This window comes from Solea senegalensis, linkage group LG18 (genome assembly GCF_019176455.1).
Source record: "Solea senegalensis isolate Sse05_10M linkage group LG18, IFAPA_SoseM_1, whole genome shotgun sequence".
NCBI classification, from domain to species: Eukaryota; Metazoa; Chordata; class Actinopteri; order Pleuronectiformes; family Soleidae; genus Solea; species Solea senegalensis.
In genome coordinates this window covers 19,629,150-19,650,043 of record NC_058041.1, presented here as the reverse complement: position 1 = coordinate 19,650,043, position 20,894 = coordinate 19,629,150, and the positions used below count along the sequence as shown (strand labels likewise).

Genomic DNA, 20,894 nt, shown 5'->3' with positions numbered 1-20,894 from the left:
ATGACCTTTGACATGAAGCCACAACAGTCCATTTACTACGAAGTCTAGTTCTTCTTTAATATAGGAACGGACTGGAGAGTGTAGATGGCATTAATGCAACATCATGGATGCAAGCCGCCGTTTAACCCCATAGAAGAAGATGAAGAAGAGGAAGAACACCATATCAAGAGTTTTCATTATCCCACACACTCTGAGGTCATTATGTTTTTCTATTTTAGTATTTGACATATTTTTCTTCATCAGTTTAATTTGTTTTTATCTTACATTTTAACCCAATCTACACTTTTATAAAAACAAACAGTTTCTAAGCATGTCTAGTACCTTGAGATCCTCCTTGCTCCATCTATTGTCATTGTAAATCAGTAGAAATTGTAAATGCTCTGCATTTATATGGCACTTTTCCAGCCTTAACTCTTCCCTTGTGGTACCAGAGTAACTGTTAGACTGTTAGATCGTTGTTAATATTCCATGGAAGTGGAGGCAGACGCCCACAGTCCGTTCTCATACAGAGCTTGATGTCTTACAAACCATCCGAATAAAAGAGCTGCTGGATGTTTGTTGTTGTTGTCTGTTGGGTCACGCTCGTTGTCGTCACACCAGTACAACGTCATCAGGCACAGACCACGCCCCCAGCTACCAAGTAAAGGTTCTGTTCTCAGTCGAAATGCAAGCCTGACCCAAGACTTTACTGTTCTAAACCGTACCGTACTGTACCACTGTGAATGTGCGCTCTTAAAGTGACAGTACACAATTTATTTAAGATTACTTACTATCATAACTACAGTTTCTCATTTACTCAAAATATAACTCTTATAAGAAAAGTAGAAAACCTCATCCTTGCCTCATACAAAAACCGAGTGCTTTAGACTCCAGTTCTAACATTCACTCACACACATGCACATTACATACTATTCACAAATTGCTGGCACAGTACTTAAGTGTCTTACCCCGGAACACACTGGCCTACAGACCAGAGGACCTGGGGGATCTAACCTCTGACCTTGCAGATCCACATTTGCAAACGTCACTTGTGTCAGTGCAACAACATGGCTGCTACTTCCTGGTTTGGTTTTTATAAAGCAGATGAGGTAGGCGGAGGAATGTCAGCCATACTACTGTCATCACAAGGCCGTCTCCAGCTCCCTCAGAGACGAGTCTGGCTCTTCTTCTCCAGAGGGTTGCACTGATGATACTCCATGATGTTTAGAGTCAGGATTTCCTTTACTCCTGGTGAAAACCCCAGAGGTCTGTGCATCAGCTGGAACATATCCAGACAGGCTGGTTTGTAGCCTGACCCCTGACCCACCACCGCCACCAACAGCAGCAGCTCCTGCTGATCCTGCCACACCACTAGTGAAGGAGAGTCCTCTGGGAGTGGCAGCAGACACGCTGACGCTGTGTGTGGTGGTGGCTTGTGACATCATGCCGCCGTAGTAACAACTGCCGCCACCGACACTGCTCGTCATCCTGGTTTTCTGTTTGAGGTCCAGAGCGAGGCTGCGTCGCAACCATGCCTTCTTTACCTCAGCCTGCACCTGAGGAGGGAGGAGATAAAGATTTATTCCAACACAGTAAATCAGATTAGTTGGAAATTCAAAACTAAACAGTGACTTGCTCTTTTACCTCACCATTGCAGAAACAGTAGATAAATGCCACAAAAAAGCCCTGGAATGAGGAAATTTAGATGTAAAAAGAAGTACAGTCACATTAGCAGCAACAACAACACTCTGTAACCTGTAAGAATGATTATGTTATGTGCACTCAGATGCAATCCCTCATCATCTGTACACCCTGACGCCTGCCCCACAGTAGAGGATTTTCAAACGTGACTTGATTTTAAAAACGTAGACCACACACACAACAAACTTTGAAACTGATGTTCAATGTTTTAATCCTGAGAAAACACAGACTGGACCAGTATGGAGGACCGAAAAGGCCAAAATTAAATAAATAAATACACCATTAAATAATTAATTAAATGTGTCATTAAATAATTAAATGCGTCATTAATAAATTAAATGTGTCATTAAATAATTAATGACACATTTAATTAATTATTTAATGGTGTATTTATTTATTTACTTTTGGAATAAAAGACACATGTTTGTCCCCTCTCCAAACAACTGGACACACAAATCCTACTTGACCCATAAAATGAAGATAATAACATATATAAAGGTTTTATACTGTCAAGACCTATGTTATTGAAATGATTGATTATTATTTGTGGGTCTAAATAATTTATTCAAGGATTTTGTATCTCTTCATTTTATTCTGAAAAGCTGGTTCTGGGTTTTTTCTTTATTACGGAAGTGGTTCATGTCTCAGTCTTATACGGAAGCACACAGCCCATTGCTGAGTAGCAGCTAACTGGGAAATACCCTGCAAATGATGTTTAGCTTACAACTACATGTGTTGTGTTAATGTTTACCGTTAGCCCAAAGACCAGAAGAAATTAAAAGATTGTTTAACCAATCTGACTGTGAGCTAACAGCCCAGAAAAGAGAAGGTCTACACACCCAGTAGAGGCAAAAGACTATTCAAGCTTAGGTGGCATTAAAGGCTTGTACTGTTCGTCAACGCAAGAAAAGATAGCAACATGGCAGCATCAAAGGAGGAGCTTGAGATGCTTAAGCACAGGGGTTCACCAGCTCAGACCGCTTTCACCAGAAGAGCCAACCATCTCACCTCCAGGACACTGGGAGACAGTGACATGATAGGAGAGTGGAGAAGCTTCTCAAGAATCAGGGATGCAGGGTTTGAGTATGCAACAGCCCTGATAGAAGCAGACGATGAACACAGCGAAGAGATGGCAGTGCACATCAATGCGAAAACAGCAGAGTGCGACCGTAAGTGTGATGCTTGGGCCTATACTTTTTACCTTATATATGCTTCCTCTAGGGAACATTATTAGGAAGCACAACATACACTTTCATTGTTATGCAGATGACACACAGCTATATTTATCGATGAGGCCGGATGAAATAAATCAGGTTGTTCAACTCCAGGAATGTCTCAGAGACATTAAGTCCTGGATGACCTGTAACTTTCTACTTTTAAACTTTTATACTCGGCCCTAAACACCTCAGAGAAAAACTTTCTGATCACATTGTCACTTTAGATGACATCACCCTGGCTTCCAGTTCCACTGTGAGGAACCTTGGAGTTACTTTTGACCAGGAAATGTCTTTTGATTCACACATAAAACTCATTTCCAGAACAGCCTTCTTCCACCTGCGGAACATTATGAAAATTAGAAACATTCTGTCTTTACAGGATGCTGAAAAACTAGTTCATGCTTTTGTTAATCTAGATTAGATTACTGTAACTCCTTATTATCAGGATGTTCTAACAAGTCTGTTAGAACCCTTCAGTTCATTCAAAATGCTGCAGCACGAGTTCTGACAGGAACTAGAAAGAGAGACCATATAACTCCAGTGTTAGCTTCTCTACACTGGCTCCACCCACAGTTTAGAATTCAATTTAAAATCCTCCTCCTCACGTACAAAGCACTTAATGGTCACGCCCCTTCATACCTGAAAGACCTAGTCTTACCCTATCACCCTAATAGACCACTTAGGTCTCAAAATACAGGTTTACTTGTGGTTCCCAGAGTCTGTAAGAGCAGAATGGGAGGCAGAGCCTTCAGTTACCAGGCTCCTCCTCTCCTGTGGAACCAGCTTCCAATGACAGTTTGGGAGGCGGAGCCTCTCTCTGTATTTAAAGTTAGACTTAAAACTTTCCTTTTTGATAAAGCTTATAGTTAGAGCTGGTTCAGGGAAACCTGGACCATCTCTTAGTTATGCTGCTATAGAACTAAACTGCTGGGGGATTTTCCTGTGGTACACGCACATTCACTCTCTCACACTCAGGATTTGATTATGACTTTTTATATGTCATTAACCTTGTCTCTTTCTCTCCCTTGTTTGTGTCTTTCCTTCCTTCCCTCTCTCTCTCTCTGTATCCTCATCTTGCAGGTTGCAGGATCCAGATCCAGTTTTCGAGGCTATCCATATCATACATATCGTCACCATTATTATTGTGCTATAATTAAAAAGTCTATATCATTAACTGTATAAACTTGTAACCTGATACAGTTGTTGTGTATCTGCTCCTGGTCTCTCTCTCTCTTCTGTCTCTACCTCATCTCCCTCTTGTCCTTTCTCTCCCCCCTTTCTGTCCCCCACCTCTCCACTGTCCCCCATTTTCCTTTCACCCCAACCGGTCGAGGCAGATGACCGCACATCTCTGAGTCTGGTTCTGTCAGAGATTTCTTCTTCTGTTAAGAGGGAGTTTTTTCTCTCCACTGATGCCTAGTGTTTGCTCATTGTGTGAACTGTTGTGTTTCTCTGCTCTCCTTGATGTTGTCTATGTACAGACCTGAGATAATGTATGTTATGATTTGGCGCAATGCAAATAAAATTGAATTGAATTGAATTGAATTGAATTGAATTGAATTGAATAATTAAATTAATTAAAACACTTTTATTTCCCTGATTTCTAAATAAGAGTTCACTTTGAAAGAAACAAATTCCAGAAATGCTTGTTGAGCTCAGGTCACTTTTCATTGCCTTGTCCACACTGACACAGAACTTTGGATCTGTGCTTCAAAAAGGATTTGACTGCACTAATATTCTAACCTGGGAAGAGTTGAAGAACATCTCATAATGCATCTGCACCTGCCACAGCAGCCCAGCCACCTCAGTGTAGGGCAGGGCCATGAAGAGCATGTAGTGAACTCCAAACAAGGGCATGAGGACCAGCGTGGACTTGAGCAGCTTCCTGCAGATTCAGAGCAGATGTGTATGTTGTGACTTTTATCTTTGGAAGTTTTCAGGTTCGTGCTCATGAACAGTTACCTGTACTGCTGTCGAGGATCCAGTTTACCAGTGTTGGTTTCCCACAGTTTCGAGGCCAGCACTCGGATTATGTTGACAAAGAGCAGGAAGTTCACCTGCAGTTGCAGAGAAACAGACTTAAGTGTTTGTTTTGTTGTTGTGAATGCTGTATGTACCAAAACCCAGCCTCATATACAGTACAGACGTTCAGTCTTACTGGAAACATGGAAAAACACACTTTAACAGTTTAAATTGACACAAATGTTGGCTTTTTACATTCTAGTAATTCAAGATTATTTTGATAGTCACCAAATAACTACAACATTCTACTTTATGGCATAAATAGAGGAGGGAGTCCTTTATTTCAGGGCTTAGTTTTCATTTCTAATAATAATATCTTTAGAAGTCATATGGCGTATATTCACCGGCTCTACTCGCCTCGCCTCGGCACGACACAGCACGATTAGGTTGGATCCCCAATACAAAAAAGTATCTACTTAACGTGGGCGGAGTCATCACTGCATGGCTGAGTGAAACGGCGGTGACTTCATTTTATACGCGACACACACACATGAGTGACTAGTGACTTTACACCAGACTTCTGTAGTTGTTGGAAATTAATCCACGTTTTAACTGATATACAATTTGGCACTGTTTGGCTTCATTTCTGTCCACATATCTCCGGAGTACAGCCTGCTACTCCACTCTGTGATGCCGCTCGTGATCACCGGCGCTGTCCCAAAATACACCACTCCACAGTCTCATCATCAGTCATCATCTACCGCTTTATCCTCCACCAGAGGGGGGTGCCAATCTCAGCTACATGGGGCGATAGGCGGGGTACACCCTGGACAGCTCGCAGGGCCTCACACACAGATAGAGACCAACAACCATTCACTCTCACCCTCACGGTCAATTTACCTAATCCCCACAATTTACCTAATCCCCGCACGGGGAGAACATGCAAACTCCATGCAGAAAGGCCCTTGTTCCAACCGGGGCTCGAACCCGGGTCTTCTCGCTGCAAGGCGAGAGTGCTAACCATTACACCACCATGTGGCCCACTTTAAAAGACTCCTGTTAAATATAAAGGTTTCCCTGGTTGTTGGAGATTAACACACATTTTTAGTGCATGGCGATATAGTCAATGGTATTAATATATGGCCAATAGTCACACATTACCTCAACATTCTTTTTATGACAGTTGTAACAAATGATTCCATTTACCAACTGTAGGGGGAGTCTGAGAGCAAATTCTACAATGCATGACAAAGAGCTCACCCAACAAAAGCGACACTTGCTATTTGAAACTAAAGTTTCTGTCACTGTGTAAACAGTTGTTGATCCACTGCTGCCTCCATCATTAAGTTCAACAAGGCAGCGGTAGAGCAGTCGCTCCTGTGATAAGCAGTTTACATAATAAAGAATAAAAGGTGCTTCTTAGTGCATCATCCTCTCATGTGCTCTGAACAAACTGAAGAAGTACAATTTCTACACTACTGCACTTTTCCCCCTTATCAGCCATTAATTGATGACATGAAGAAGATTTTAATACTTTTGTTTTTTTTTTTAAATATTCAGAAACAAAATGATGAACACATACTTATTACATGTTGACATTTACTTACAACAATGGCTGCCAGGATGGGAACTTGATAAATCCACTTGAGGTTTCCAGCACTGATGTCCCAACATCTAAGAGCAAAGACAGAGTAAGAATTTGGGATACAGGTCTTGTGTAAATACTTGACCATAGACCATATACAGTATCTTAACCATATATTAAAACCATATATCTTAACCATATACAGTATCTTAACCATATATTGAAACCATATATCTTAACCATATACAGTATCTTAACCATATATTAAAACCACATATCTTAACCATATATTAAAACCATATATCTTAACCATATACAGTATCTTAACCATATAATAAAACCACATATCTTAACCACATATCTTAACCATATATTGAAACCATATATCTTAACCATATACAGTATCTTAACCATATATTAAAACCACATATCTTAACCATATATTAAAACCATATATCTTAACCATATACAGTATCTTAACCATATAATAAAACCACATATCTTAACCACATATCTTAACCATATATTAAAACCATATATCTTAACCATATTCAATTAAATTAAATTAAATTCAATTCAATTTTATTTGTATAGCGCCAAATCATAACATACATTATCTCAATGCACTGTACATAGACAACATCAAGGAGAGCAGAGAACCCCAACAGTTCACACAATGAGCAAACACTAGGCATCAGTGGAGAGAAAAAACTCCCTCTTAACAGAAGAAGAAATCTCTGACAGAACCAGACTCAGAGATGTGCGGTCATCTGCCTCGACCATATATTAAAACCATATATCTTAACCATATATCAAAACCATATATCTTAACCATATATTAAAACCATATATTAAAATGTCAGGGCCAATGTTCTGTCTCAGTCCATCTCTGGCCATGAGTAATACATAATAAAAGCAAACTGAAGCTAAACTCACTGTAGCACCACTCATTGGCCTAACAGCCCGAGTTAGTAAAGTGTTACTTCCTGCTCATGCTCACCCTGCAAAGCTGAATACGACAACCATTTTTGTTTTCGACAGTCTTTGTACTAGTGTATCACATGACTTACTGTGTGTCTGCTAGTGATGCTCTCGCACTGACCCAAACGGACACAAACACAGCTGGAACACCTAAAAAAGATCAGAAATGAGCAATGTGATGACCCCACTGTTCATAGTCTGTAGACTGCACCAGTGCTGCTTACCCCAACCGATGATGGTGAGGGCCCACAGGTAGTTCTTGTCAGAGAGGAACGCCATAAAGATGAGGCTATGTAGGTACAAACCCTCCACCAGGATCCAGTAGTGATTGGTTGCCAGGAAGTAGAGGAAGAGAGTAACAGCAACTTTACACCCGGCCTGTGGACACAGAGCAGCACTGGATTTAAAGTACTATAATAATAGTTCATTGTCTTTAAAATCTTTAAATCAAGAAATGTCTGCTTTACCATATGAGGTTCAGACTCCACCGTACTGTCATCAGACACTGAGTAGAGCACAGCGTCCTTCACAAAGATGCTGACTGCTCGGCAAATGAAGGAGGTGAAGAGGTGAATGTGGATGTAGTTGCGTGTGCAGTGGAGACGCCTGGCAGTGCATGTGTGTGTGAGCGAGAGAGGGAGAGGGAGAGAATGAAAACCAGTTAACTCCTTATAGTCGGGATTGATATACACAGGATTTACCATGTCCCCTCAGGGGCTCCGTATTTTACTTCATGTCCCCTCAGAAGCTCCGTATTTTACTTCATGTCCCCTCAGAAGCTCCGTATTTTACTTCATGTCCCCTCAGAAGCTCCGTATTTTACCATGTCCCCTCAGAGGCTTCCTATTTTACCATGTCCCCTCAGGGGCTTTGTATTTTACCATGTCCCCTCAGGGGCTTCGTATTTTACCATGTCCCCTCAGGGGCTCCGTATTTTTATTTTTTGCAGTACCACGAGTGGCCACCATGACACAATTGTATTCCAGGCAAAGGGGGCGAAGCTCTATCCAGTTCTTACAACACATCTATGCATAGACCTGCAGCCGTAGCTTCTATGAGCTCACCTCTTCTCTATGGTGAAATGACGTGTTTCCAGTGATTCCATGACTCTTGATTTATACGATTATACTTCTGCGTTGCATCCACAGCTAAAGCTAAAGTTTGCTATATCACAAGCTTGTGGGACACTTCTTGTGTCCAGCTTCTGTGTAGAGGCGACACAGACGTAATCTGGTTCTAACTTTATCTTATGTGACAAAATAACTGTGTGAGATTAGTAATATTCCTGGAAAACGTGAAAAGTGACTGTACCTTGTGGGATGACGTTGTTGTTTTCTGCAACGTTGTGTTGATCTGAGGAGCAGTGGATGAGGAGGTGTGTGTCTGTGTGGTATTTACGACAGAGCACTTACACTCTGCAACTGAGGGGGCGCTAGTGAGATGAAAACCTAAAATAATGCCCTCGATTACATCCATCCATCCATTATCTACTACCTTTATTATTACAATGAACATTACTTATGAATATTAAATGAAATATTGTCGTTTGTTTGTAAAGGAACAACATGCAAAAAGAAAATGATGGGGTTCCATTTTACTGACTCAGTAGATCTCTCACAATAAGAAATGGCTAACAATGGCTGACAATGGCTAACAATGGCTTGCCCAAGATAGGTTTGAGCCTATGTTTTTCCCTCTGACTTGCAGCCAACTCCGAGTTTTGACCTCTGACCTCCAAATGTAAATGGAATGCACTATAATTTGCTGGTATGCATGTTTTATTGCCCCCCCCCCAACATTTGACATAAATCTGACACCATAAAAGTGTCACATCCCACCTTAACAGTGATGAAAACCAAATTTACTGAAAATGTATTCATGACAATTGCAATGTTCTGCATCTTTTGCAGGCTGATTAATTCTATATTAGCAAAATCTTCTCATTTTTTATGGTAAAAGTAGTTTATACAGTTTTGAGGATAGAGTCAACTGATCACATCCTCTGGTTTCCTTACTTGAAATAGCAGAGGATAGAGCCTGCCACCAACAGAGATGCCAGAGAAATGGAGTAGCCGACAGTATACATGAGGTGGAGTCTCTTGAACACCTTCTGGAACAAAATTAAACATATTTTAGGGATACAGCCAGTATGAGTATGAGTCTGCTGCCTACCACTCACATTCTGTGAGAGGTAGAATATTTTATTACTGTGTGGATAAATACTGTCGATCCACCTTAAAGCTACAAAAGGCAAGATCTATGAAAAATGGTTGATGAGTTTAATCCCCAGGTTGTTGAATGCTAATCTTTTGGAATTGAGGCTTTCTGTTTTTGAGCTACACAACAGATGACTCAAGGCCATCCCTCCATTTCCTAAAATGGATGGTGATTCAGTGAAAGAGTCGCTTTTCAACCAGAAGTTGTTTAAACGGTCAAAAACTTATTCTGAAAAAGAGTTGAAGCCGTTGTCTTCAGATAAATCAGGTATTTTATTGTGGACCCGCAAATCAAACACCAATGAGGGCGCTAAAGAGCACACACTGAAACCTTGCTCTCTGCGTCTCGCCTTTTATCCTCTGGGATGGGGGAAAACCCCTCCCCTGACCCGCCTTCCTATGTAACATGTTATTTTCATTTAAGTTCACGTGTTCTTCACACGAAAGACCGCCCTCGGCCCCTCCTTTCTTAACCACGTTTGTTCCTGGGTGGTTTATTACTGGTGGTCTTAACTATGTAGTGTCATTTTAATAACTCTGGTGACATTTTAATGCCTTTGCTACTGTTCTACTTTGTTGCCTGTTGTGACACTTCTTTTGCTTTGCTCCAACCTTTACTGCTCTCTGTTGTCTGGTCCATATTAAAGTGGACATATTATACCCTATTTCCCCAATTAAAATAGTTCCCTGGTGTCCTAATGAACATGTCAGTGACATGCTTTGGTCAAAATACCATAAGGATGAAGCATCATAGCAGTTCAATAACCCTGCTAAACCCGCCCCTTTCAGAATGCTCGGTTTTGTGCCTGGTCCCTTTATATGCAAATGAGACACAGGCAGGCAGACACAAACCCACTTCTTCCAGGGCGTTTCTGATTTGTCCTCTTTACAGCACTCACTCGCTCAGCTCCTGTTCCCTCCCCTCATTCCTCTCCCCCTCCCTCCACTAGTTCTCTCACAATATCAACATGGCAGCGTGAGCAGGAAACAGCGAGAGTGTCGTCACAGGAAGAGACATCCTACATAAGGATGGAGCCGAACACTGTCCAACTGTAAATCAGTTAAAAACACTTAGGGACAGCACCACTGATCCACCGCTGTCGCTGCATAAACTGCTGCTGTATGTGACTGTATCAGACTGAGTCTGTGCTCCGGTCATGGAGGATGTACTGAACAAATATGTTTAATTAGGACGTGTCAGAATGGTCAGTTATGACCTCTATGTGACCTTTTCTTAACAATGTGTGTGTTTGTACGTCGCTGACTAAATACGGCGACCGCTGGCCGCAGTCTGATGTGAAGTGGTGCGAACACACGAACCCACGTTTGCTGACTTTATCCGGCACATTAGCTTCATATATAAAATCCTCTGTAAAACACTGTGCTCCACTGTGCAGCCACAAACAGCACACTTGTCCCTCCGCGTGGACATAATACCGCTCTTCCTCCCTCGCCCGCACTCTCGCAGGGACAAGGTGGAGCTAAGGTGGAGCTCGCGAAGTAAACTTACTGGTGGGGCGGTAACATTCACGGTGAAATGCGCATGCTGCCGTCATAAGTGCAGGGAATTCAACATGGAGTGTTTTATCACCTATACTTACACTAAGGGGGACCACGAAAACATGACTGAGTATTCTTTTTCACATACTCCAGAGTCCCAAATATAAGTATTAAAATGATTCAAAAGTTGATTTTGCATAATATGTTCCCTTTAAGTTCACTTTCTCTCATTCTCTGGGTTGAACCGAGTTCACGGTATTAGCAACCTGCCAGACTGGGCAGGCCACCAGACTCATCATCTTTTTAAGAATCAAACTGAGTTCACCTGTGTTTGTATTTCAGGTCAGATTCTTTGTTCTGTGACAATCTTATTCACAACACAGTCATCAAGACTAGAAAAATGTTACATCCCCTATAAGGGTTATATCCAGGCTGACAAAATGGTTCCCAAGCTGGTTTGTCCATGGTTTCCCACTTCACCCTTTCCAGGCTACCTTGGTCCTAAGTGGACATGAGCTTGGTTGGGCCACCATGGCAACCATGGACAATCCCATTTAAAACCCATATTGTCAGCCCGAATATAAACCTTATGAGGACCACATGGACATGCTAGTTGGGATACTGTAAATACCAGACCATTTACTATATGGATGTGTGTTTTATTCTATTTCCGAGTCTCTCTTATGCTGTGTTTTCATCATGGTCATAGTTGTTTGGGGCAGTTTATAACGTTAACGTCTTCGGTCAGGCTGTTTCGACTGAGAACAGTACCTTTACTTGGTAGGTGTGGTGTGAGTTGCGCCCGATGGCCGTGTCAGCGAGATATGTAGCGTGACATTGTATTGGTGCAACGTCAATGAACGACAAAGAGTCGCAAAGGAGTCTATCAACTGACTGTGACCATACCATTTTACTCTGGTACCCCAAAGGAATGGTGCCACAGCATGGGGCTGATTATTTTGGTACTATTTCTAATGGAAATGCAAAAAAGTACGTACTGTACCAAACTTATGTGTTCCACTCGACGGAAACACGTCCCTTTCCCTTTTTCATGTTGCTTTTCAGTGCAGCCAGTTGTTGCCAATGCTGGAATAGAGACTGTTTGCTTGCAATGTCTTTTATGCCTTTTACGTCTAGTGTATGCACATGTGCAAAAACACATTCAGCTTAACAGATACAGCACATACATACCAAATCCACATGTACACACCTCCTCTTGGTTCCTTTGATTGGAGAGCAAGTATGTAGTGCATTCTGTGTAGTTAGCCCAAGTGCGGTTGATGCTGGACACCTGTTCCCAGCTTCCTGAAGCATCACAGTGGCGGTAGGCTTGTCCTGGATCAGAGGGGTTCATGTCACAGTTGTGAAGAAGCAGAGCATTAGATAATGTCTACATTCATTCAAGACATTTGACAACTGTCTTTAAGGCAGGGGAGAACATTTGAACTGTAACCAGACCCACATAGTGACTCATGTTGAGGACCATGTCCCAGTTCCACTGGAGGCTGGCTCACAAGAACATGTGGATGTGTCATTTGAAACTTCTCTTACATTTTGACATGTCAGGTAATTTTGAAACTTTTCTGAAATGCATAATGTGTCCATTACTTTGCTTTGGTCTCCCTTCATCAGGCAGAATTTCATATGGAATGGGCAGTAATAAAAATAATAAATAAAAGAAGACAACAAAGAGAGGTTGTGCAAGGAGGTCGACCGTGACCCATGCCTACTCAACCACTCAACCCATCGCTTAGAGAATACAAGGATATACAAATGGAACTAACTGGAAACTCAGCCGTGTGTGTATGAGCGAAGATCTGCACCACCTCTCTCTGGACATGGAATGTAGAAGGTATAGAGGGGCCCTCAAGGGTGTAAGGGGATCATGGGGTTGTGCCTGTGTGTGTGTTCTCCTACCTCTGTGGTTGAAGTCATAGATATAGTCTGGACAAAGCACTGAGACCAGCTGATCCGCTCTGCTCTGTGGCCAGCAGATGATCCCGTCCCACTCTGGGATGCAGTCACCCTCTTCACAGACAAACAGAAGCACATGTACCACCAGTGTAGTCAGTGTTTCAACATAGAAACATTTTACTTTTAAACTCAGACAAACAAAACTCTTAGAGAAAAACTTTCTGACCACATTGTCCCTTTAGATGACATCAACATGGCTTCCAGTTTCACTGTGAGAAACTTTTATTTTTGACCGAAAGTACCAAAATTAAATAAATAAACCATAAAATAACACCATTAAATAATTACATAAATGTGTCATTAATTAATTAAAATTGGCATTAAACACATAAATGTGTTATTAATTCATTAAAATACCAATTCATTTTATGTAAAAAAACATATATAATTATTTTACTATTTAATTAATTATTCATGGTCCTGTGTTGCAGTGCATCATGAATTTATTTTATCTGTCAAACTCACCTATCAAAGTCAGTGGGCGGGGCTAATGTTGATCTAGTTTGATCCATTGCTTTGGTCTGAAGTAGCATGCCTGGTGATGGTTCAGCAGGTATCTGTTGTGGCTGAGCCACTGGAGGAGTTCAGCTCAGAGCTTCCTCAATCCAATGACAAGTTTTCCACATCTTGTCCTGCACCTCACACGCTGTCCCAACATTGGGGCTAGCAGGACATTGATTTTTAGTGGTTGTAAATAAAGTTTTGTTTGATAGAATATCTAAACCAACGTAGAGGTGAATAGTGCCACCCAGTGTATAGGAATGTGTTCACGAGCTCTGGTTGAATGAATTTCATCACATTTTCATTATTAGACTATATTAGTCTCATGTATAGCACACCAAGCATCTGTTTTTTTATTCAAATGTAACATGCAGTCGTCACATATACTTCTCTTCTCTCTTCAGATGCACTTTTAAAATATTGCACTACCACCCCCAGTGACACAGCATCAGTTGTTGTGTGCAGTGTTCGGCTTAATATGTTTGCCTTATATATTTTGTATTTTTAATTTTATCACTTGTTTCTTTCTTTAGTTTATATTTGGTGTGATATTTTTTACTCAAAGAAATAAAATCTTGAATACACATATGCAGTTTCTGTGTGATTGTATGAAAGTTGGTTGTGAAATTGACTGTTGCGATGCAAGGGGGCGCCAGCTTAAATCTTGCCTAGGGCACCAAATTACTCAGGGCCGGCACTGCCAATCAGTGGCCAGTAGTCTGTTGATGTCACATTTTAGTATCAACTCAGCTCACTCTGAATCTTGCCAGAGCAAAAAGAACATCAGGTACCAGGTACCACTGATGAAAGGAATTAATACATTTGCGTTGAGTCGAGTAGTGCTAGAACTGTGTAATGGAAAAGAGCCATAATACTAACATTATCTGAGTCACCACCAAAATCTTAACATTTGTACAAGGTGCCATAACCCACATCCCCAGAAAATGTCATTCAGATCCGTCCTTTACTTCATGAGTTCTGCTGCTCACAGGCAAATGGAAACACAAAAACATAACCTCTGCATAACATCTGATGTAGTCCCCAAACCTCTGAGCAGGGACATCTGGGCCTCAATGTTCCTTTCACACTTGGCGTGAGCACCAATCAAAAGATAGATCTGCTCTTCTCGTGTGATCACGTCATCGGCGTCTATCTGTAAAAGGCAGAATAGTCAGTGGGTCAAATATTCAAGGAAAGAGAATATGTGCCAGTTCAAGTGATACTCAACACAATCCCGTCACAGACGTCTAATTGGAAAACTGGTCATCCAGACCAAGTACTGAAGGAAAGTTAAGATGACACTGAATTTTAGAATTCTGTGTAAGAAACTTCTAGTACCTGACTTCTAGTACTGACACCACCTGTACGATATGGGGTCTGGAGACTGAACAGGTGCTGGGAAGGATAACTTTAGTGTCTGGTCTCATGACAGAGCTAAATGTGAAGACCTTCCGGGATTATATATTGTAGACAGCAACACATCCGCCTTCCACAGTGGAATGTTGCATTCCATTTACATCAGAACTTGGAAGAACTAGGAGTGACACCAACCCCGAGTTCATCACGTTGTCATGATTCCCCCTCACAGTTTTTCTCCCTCCTTCTCATCACCAACCAGCTACTCCCTCCTCATCAGCTCAACTCCACTCACCTGTTCAAAAATAAAAGTCATTACTGACTGTCTGCCTACGTGTGCTGCATTTGCTGCTGGCACGCCTGGGTCTCCAACGCCATGAGGCATTCTTAGCCTCCACCGCAGCTGAGGTTCGACAAGCAGCGGCGAACTAAGAGCAAGGCTTCGCCATGCTAGCCGCCCAGATCCAGCAGCTCACCAACACCCTAGCTCAGACCATCCCCCACGGGCTCCAACTCAGCATGGTCCTATCTCTGAGCCCCGGGTCGGGGTCCCTGAGTGCTACATCGGCAATATGGAGGGCTGTAATCCGTTGCAGCCCTGGTCGCGCTCGGCTGTGGGGGACGGCCTCTCACGACCTGCCCTACTCACTGGATGGCATCATCGAGCTGGTTTCCCGCATCGACAGGTGCATCCTGGCCAGACGACAGGAGAGGCACTCGGATCGACGTCCTACCAACCATCCTTCAGCTCTTCCCAGCCATCATCTCCTCCTGCCAGTCAACCCACAAGGGAATTCGAGCCCATGCAGGTCGGCCGGGCCAGCCTCACCCCAGAAGAGAGAGAGAGACGTTGTGTGGGGAACCTCTGTCTCTACTGTGGTTAACTGGGACACTTCAAGTGTCCAGCAAAAGCCCATGTTCGCTAGTGAGCAAGGGGGTCCTGGCGAGCCATACATCCAAACCCTCCTCCAATCTACGTCTCCTGTGCTAAGCTCGACTACTGTTGCCTCAGGGCCCTCAGACTCTCGCCACACTTATTGACTCTGGTTCAGATGTGAACATTATCGACAATGTCTTAGCTCAACAGCTGGGGGTCAATTCAATTCTCCTGCCCTGTCCAGTTACTGTCAAGGCCTTGGACAGCTGCCTTCCACCAGTTCCAGTTCCGCACCTGATGTGTTGGGGGTCCCCGCTGAATACCTGGACTTCAGGGAGGTGTTCAGCAAGACCAAGGCTACCTCTCTTCTACCACATAGACCTTATGACTGTGGCATCAACCTCCAACCCAGCTTTGTTCTGTCTAGGGGCAGCCTGTATTCCCTATCCGCCCCTGAGAGAGAGGTGATGGACAAATATATTAATGATTCTCTGCCAGAGGGCACCATCCACCCCTCCTCGTCCCTGGCAGGAGCGGGCTTTTTCTTTGTTGAAAAGAAAGATAAGACACTTATGCACGATGTGCTCCTGGTGTAGCGGGTGGACAGAGATGGAGTGGGGGGAGGAGGAAGGGGCACAACAGGAGGAGGCAGCGGCACAACCGGAGCAAGTAGTGCATTTAGAGGCCCACGCTCCATGGCTGCAGCAATCCTCTCCAAACTTGAGGAGATGCGCCTGAGAGGCCACAGCAACATCGCCACCCGGTCAAGACGGGCATTAACACCTTGCCGCATCCCGGACAGCTCCCGCTCCAGCATGTCAAACCCAGTTTGCTGGAGCTGCAGGAACGGATGGTCCTCCGGTCTGACGATGCTGCCACGTCTAGTGGGTCTGGATCCTCTCCTCTGTGTTTGCGCTGCTCCCTCCTCAGTTGGCCCGTGCGCATTGCTCGCCCGTGTGCACTGCTCCCGAGGCCAGGGTCTTCTTCCTGCGAAGCTGCGTTACATTGTTTTGATTTACTGTATGGCTGTGTTACATTTACTTCATGTGGGTGGAGTGGCTCAGTGGTTAAGACCGGTACCCTGTGTGCGAAAGACATCATGGTCGCAATGGTCACAAGTTTGACTCCACTCCTGGATGATTGTACTCAATTCCATTGTAAGTCGCTTTGGATAAAAGCGTCTGCTAAATGACATGAAATGTAATGAAAGAAATATGTGGATAATGATAAAAAAAAAATGTCATGAGAAATCTAAACTTGATTTGTAAGTGTACCCGGAGGTAGGACAGCTAGTGTATTGGGTTGCATGCCGATTTCTAAGCCCCCAAATATGCAGCGATGTACTCTGCTGGTGTCAGGTCCTGAGTAGAGGCAGCTCCACCTCCAGTTACACTGTGTGTCCGATTGTTGCCAGCAAGCTTGGACTTCCCCCGTCTTCTGACATTGTTGTAGCGCTTTAACTAAAACTAGCTTGGGTGCGTTTCTCCCATCCTACAAAGTCACTTCTCTGTCTTTTACGGCCCTGACAAGAATGTCAGTCTCCTCGGCTGAGAATCACTCCTGGTGTGCGCCAGGTAAATCCACCATTATAATAGCAATCCGCCAAGGAACAAGCGCCCCTGCATTTAAAGGGAATGTGAGATGACGCTTTCATTGGTTTATTGCACGTTACGCCCAAACCACACCTATGACTAATGTAGCTACTTCAGACCAACCCATTTTAGATTTGCGCCGGGCGCAAGAGTCATTTATCCCGCCAGCATAATAGCAACAGCACCCGAGATCCGCCCACAAAGCTACTTGCGTTTTGCGTTTGATACTTGTGTTTCAGATCGGCAAGATAGGGCCATCTAAGTGTATGACTGATTCACTGTGAAACAAAGGCGACAGAAGTGATATTCACAGTAGAAGTATCAGTGTTTGCATGGTAGAGGCCATCCTGGAATCCTGAACTCGGGATATGTGAGGTTACGAGTATCAAAGTAAAATATCCAAGGTCTTTTCCGTGATCTCCAAAATTCCGAGTTCCAACTACAAATGGATTGCAGCATAACACCATATCTGAACGATGCCTTGATGTCGAAAAGCCGACATACACCTCCCATGTATTTATCTTTGAGGGTATCTATAGATAAATAGATAAATATAACATCTTATTAAATTTGCATTTCAACCAGGGCCATCTATCCACCACAAACTGATGTGCTGCCTCCAGGTGTCGTTAAATAGTTGTGTGAGGGTGTGGTATGTGATGATCCCTCGCCAAACCCTTTTTCAGTCCACATGGCAACCATGCTGCCACGCTAGCGAGAGGAAGCTTGCACAAGAGACCTTGTGTTCACAGTTACATTTCACAACAGAGCAGCTAAAATAGCAGTGGGTCGACCTGTGAACTCTCGAGTAATGAGAGCGCTTTTGGGGAAGAGTGAGAGACTGATGAATAAAAGGAAAACAGATATGGTCCTGCTGCCACTTTGCCCTTTCAGCAGAGTTTAAAGAACATTTTGAGAAACAATGTTAAACTTCTACTATAACTACTATTTTTTTTCTACCCATTTAATCCTTTTGCAAGTCCTCAAATGAAGGTTATATATATAAAATCTGTACAGCAGTGACCTTTAGTATTTAAAATGGTTCCTGCTATCACAAGTCAAAACAGTACATGAGATTTTCTGAATTATAACATGCTTATAGTTGTGTTACCCTGTGTTCACGCACACGTGGGAGGCTGCGGTCCATCAGGACCAGAACCTCACGCCACAAGAACAGTTTTTTCCCATCTGCTACTAGCCTTATCAACAAGGCCCGGAGACCCCCCCTGACACTCTGACTCCTCACACTCCTCCTCTGCCTCTACATGTCACATTATCATTACATCCTTTTATGCGTTATATTAACGTCATTACTATTACTTATTACACTTTGCACTGTTACTCACTTCTGCCCAGTCGTACTGCTCTTTACTGCTCTTTCTGTAGTGCTCTTTTTCATCTTTAAAAACATTTATATACTGTGTATATATACGTTTACTGTTCACTTTTAAAAATTTTGTATGCTTGTTATGCGCCAATGACACCAGAACAAATTCCTTGTATGTGCAAATCGTACTTGGCAATAAAGCTCTTCTGATTCTGATTCTGATTCTGACGTACATCACTGTCCCACTGTCTTTGTGCACAAAGTGAATTTTCTTTTAAAAACTAACCTTGCTTTAACTGCTCTGCAGCAGCTGGTTCATCTGTGCTGCTCGCTTTCTTGCCTTGCTTTAATTCTTTGATTCTTAATTTCTGTGTCTTTGTACACAGTCCTGTTAGCTGCTCTACTGCAGCAAGTGTTGACCAATTATATTATAATTACAGTTATATAAGTTACTGGCTTCTAAATATACAGTCAATCACCCTCAGCACTGACTTTTCTTCAAAAATGGGCTACTGTGCTCACAGTCACTTGCTGGTAATAATAATCATTTTGTAATAGGTAGATAATGTTATGATAATAACAACACAAGCGTGTAGTAATAAGGATATAACACGTCACTGATACCATGCAATAGTCAGGTTATGGTTTGTAAGAATGACTATAGGCTACCATCACTGTGATACCTTTACATGAACATTTTTATTAATAAAAGTTACATTATTACATTTTCCACATGTGGGGATTACTATAGAAATAGCTTGATATTTCCACAATATTATAACCTTACTACATAATCATTACCATTACCATGATGTTATTGTGCTTTAATGTAAAGTGTTCCATTTATTTCTGCATTTTCTAATTTAGTGTTTGTTGCGTTTGGGGGGGAAAAAACACTTGAGCTGAGTGAGCACTGACACCTCCGTGCTGCTGCTCTCTGGGTCACATTTTTGGGAAAATGACATGTTATCGTGACTCTCTTTGAGCATTTGAATTTTGGACACAGATTTATTTCCTGCTAACGGAAACACTCCAGCTATTCAACAGTAAGACTGATGATATACTGATAAATGGACTGGATATTGAACTTATCAAACATAAAAACAACAAGTAAAAAAGACAACACATTTAATCTATTGTTACTCCCTAATTATATTATATATAATAAATATTGAAATCAATCTTTGGATCACAACATGTTGTCCTCTGTGTTAATCCTGTACCATGTAGTGAGTATGCCAACACTACATGGTACAGCAGTGCACCAAAGTGTATTAAAACTAAATTAAAATGAACTTGTTAGAGTGGAACTAAACCATAGTCCTGGACCCATGTTGGCCCATCACAACCCATGGAGATGAAATGACATTAAGTCAGTGGGTGAAACACACGGTTATTCAACCAGAGCCAATGCTACAGACATCGTGCCATGTAGATTACAGCCCTGTTCCATATGAGATCAAATCTGTTCAGTCTTACTCAGGAGTCACTCAATAATGATTTGGTTTTCTTGTGCAGTATTTCAGGTATTATTTATTATATTTGTTTATTGACATTATTATTACATTATTATCATTATTAACATTTTGAATATTTGATGATGTATGTTGTGCTCGTTTAAGATTTCTTCTAAACAATTTAGTTAGACGTGAGCGTCTTGTCTTACTGGAAATAAGTTATTTTATAACTTTTGTGTGTTTATCCTCGACATCTTAAATAATTGTGTATAGCAGTCAAATAAATCAAAATGGCATCATCAATAACTCAATCACCGACATATAGTAAGTAGAATATACACTTACCAGTGCAGTCACTGTTGTTACGCAGTGGAAAAAAGCCAAGAAAACTATTTGTCGTGAACACAACATCATGTCTTTTCTATAAGTGACTTAAACTGAAGTGAATGCCACTGTCCACACACACTCTCACATCTCTTTCTCCTCCTTGCGTTGCATTGAAAGAACTTGGATCCCAAAGTTTAAAACGCTCCCTCTTCTTTGTTGCCCCATCGCTGCTCCACTGTGCTTTTTAAATTTAAATTTTATAATTACCCTGTTTTTTAGGGTCCTTCTAAACTTTGGTGTTTGATGTTTTAAAGACGTCCTCTCCCTGAAGCTTGGTGGACA

General features: G+C 42.2%; 1 protein-coding gene across 2 annotated transcripts; it reads right to left on the bottom strand.

Moving 5' to 3' along the window:
* Positions 1 to 257: 257 nt before the first annotated feature.
* Positions 258 to 20,636, bottom strand: pth3r (parathyroid hormone 3 receptor). 2 transcript variants are annotated; one of them, XM_044013351.1, is made up of 13 exons: positions 20,571 to 20,636; positions 14,664 to 14,769; positions 13,059 to 13,169; positions 12,352 to 12,476; positions 9,441 to 9,535; positions 7,893 to 8,031; positions 7,650 to 7,803; positions 7,515 to 7,575; positions 6,467 to 6,533; positions 4,860 to 4,954; positions 4,641 to 4,782; positions 1,624 to 1,665; positions 258 to 1,535 (listed from the first exon to the last, which is right to left on the bottom strand). In XM_044013351.1, the coding sequence occupies exons 1-13, from the start codon at positions 20,634 to 20,636 to the stop codon at positions 1,122 to 1,124; spliced, it is 1,617 nt and encodes a 538-aa protein (XP_043869286.1). In that variant the 3' UTR covers positions 258 to 1,121. The 2 variants fall into 2 exon arrangements, with proteins under 2 accessions (XP_043869286.1, XP_043869287.1); XM_044013352.1 differs by lacking the exon at positions 20,571 to 20,636 and having other exon boundaries at positions 1,496 to 1,535; positions 1,629 to 1,665; positions 14,664 to 14,742.
* Positions 20,637 to 20,894: the final 258 nt, after the last annotated feature.

Bases quoted from the DNA above. Each gene is read 5' to 3' on its own strand.
- pth3r (XM_044013351.1), bottom strand. From the start codon at position 20,636: ATGTTGTGTTCACGACAAATAGTTTTCTTGGCTTTTTTCCACTGCGTA. The intron at 12,477-13,058 runs GTAGGAGAACAC...CCTCTGATCCAG, and splicing joins CTATGACTTCAACCACAGAG to GACAAGCCTACCGCCACTGT. The intron at 4,955-6,466 runs GTAAGTAAATGT...CTGCAACTGCAG, and splicing joins CCATCCTGGCAGCCATTGTT to GTGAACTTCCTGCTCTTTGT.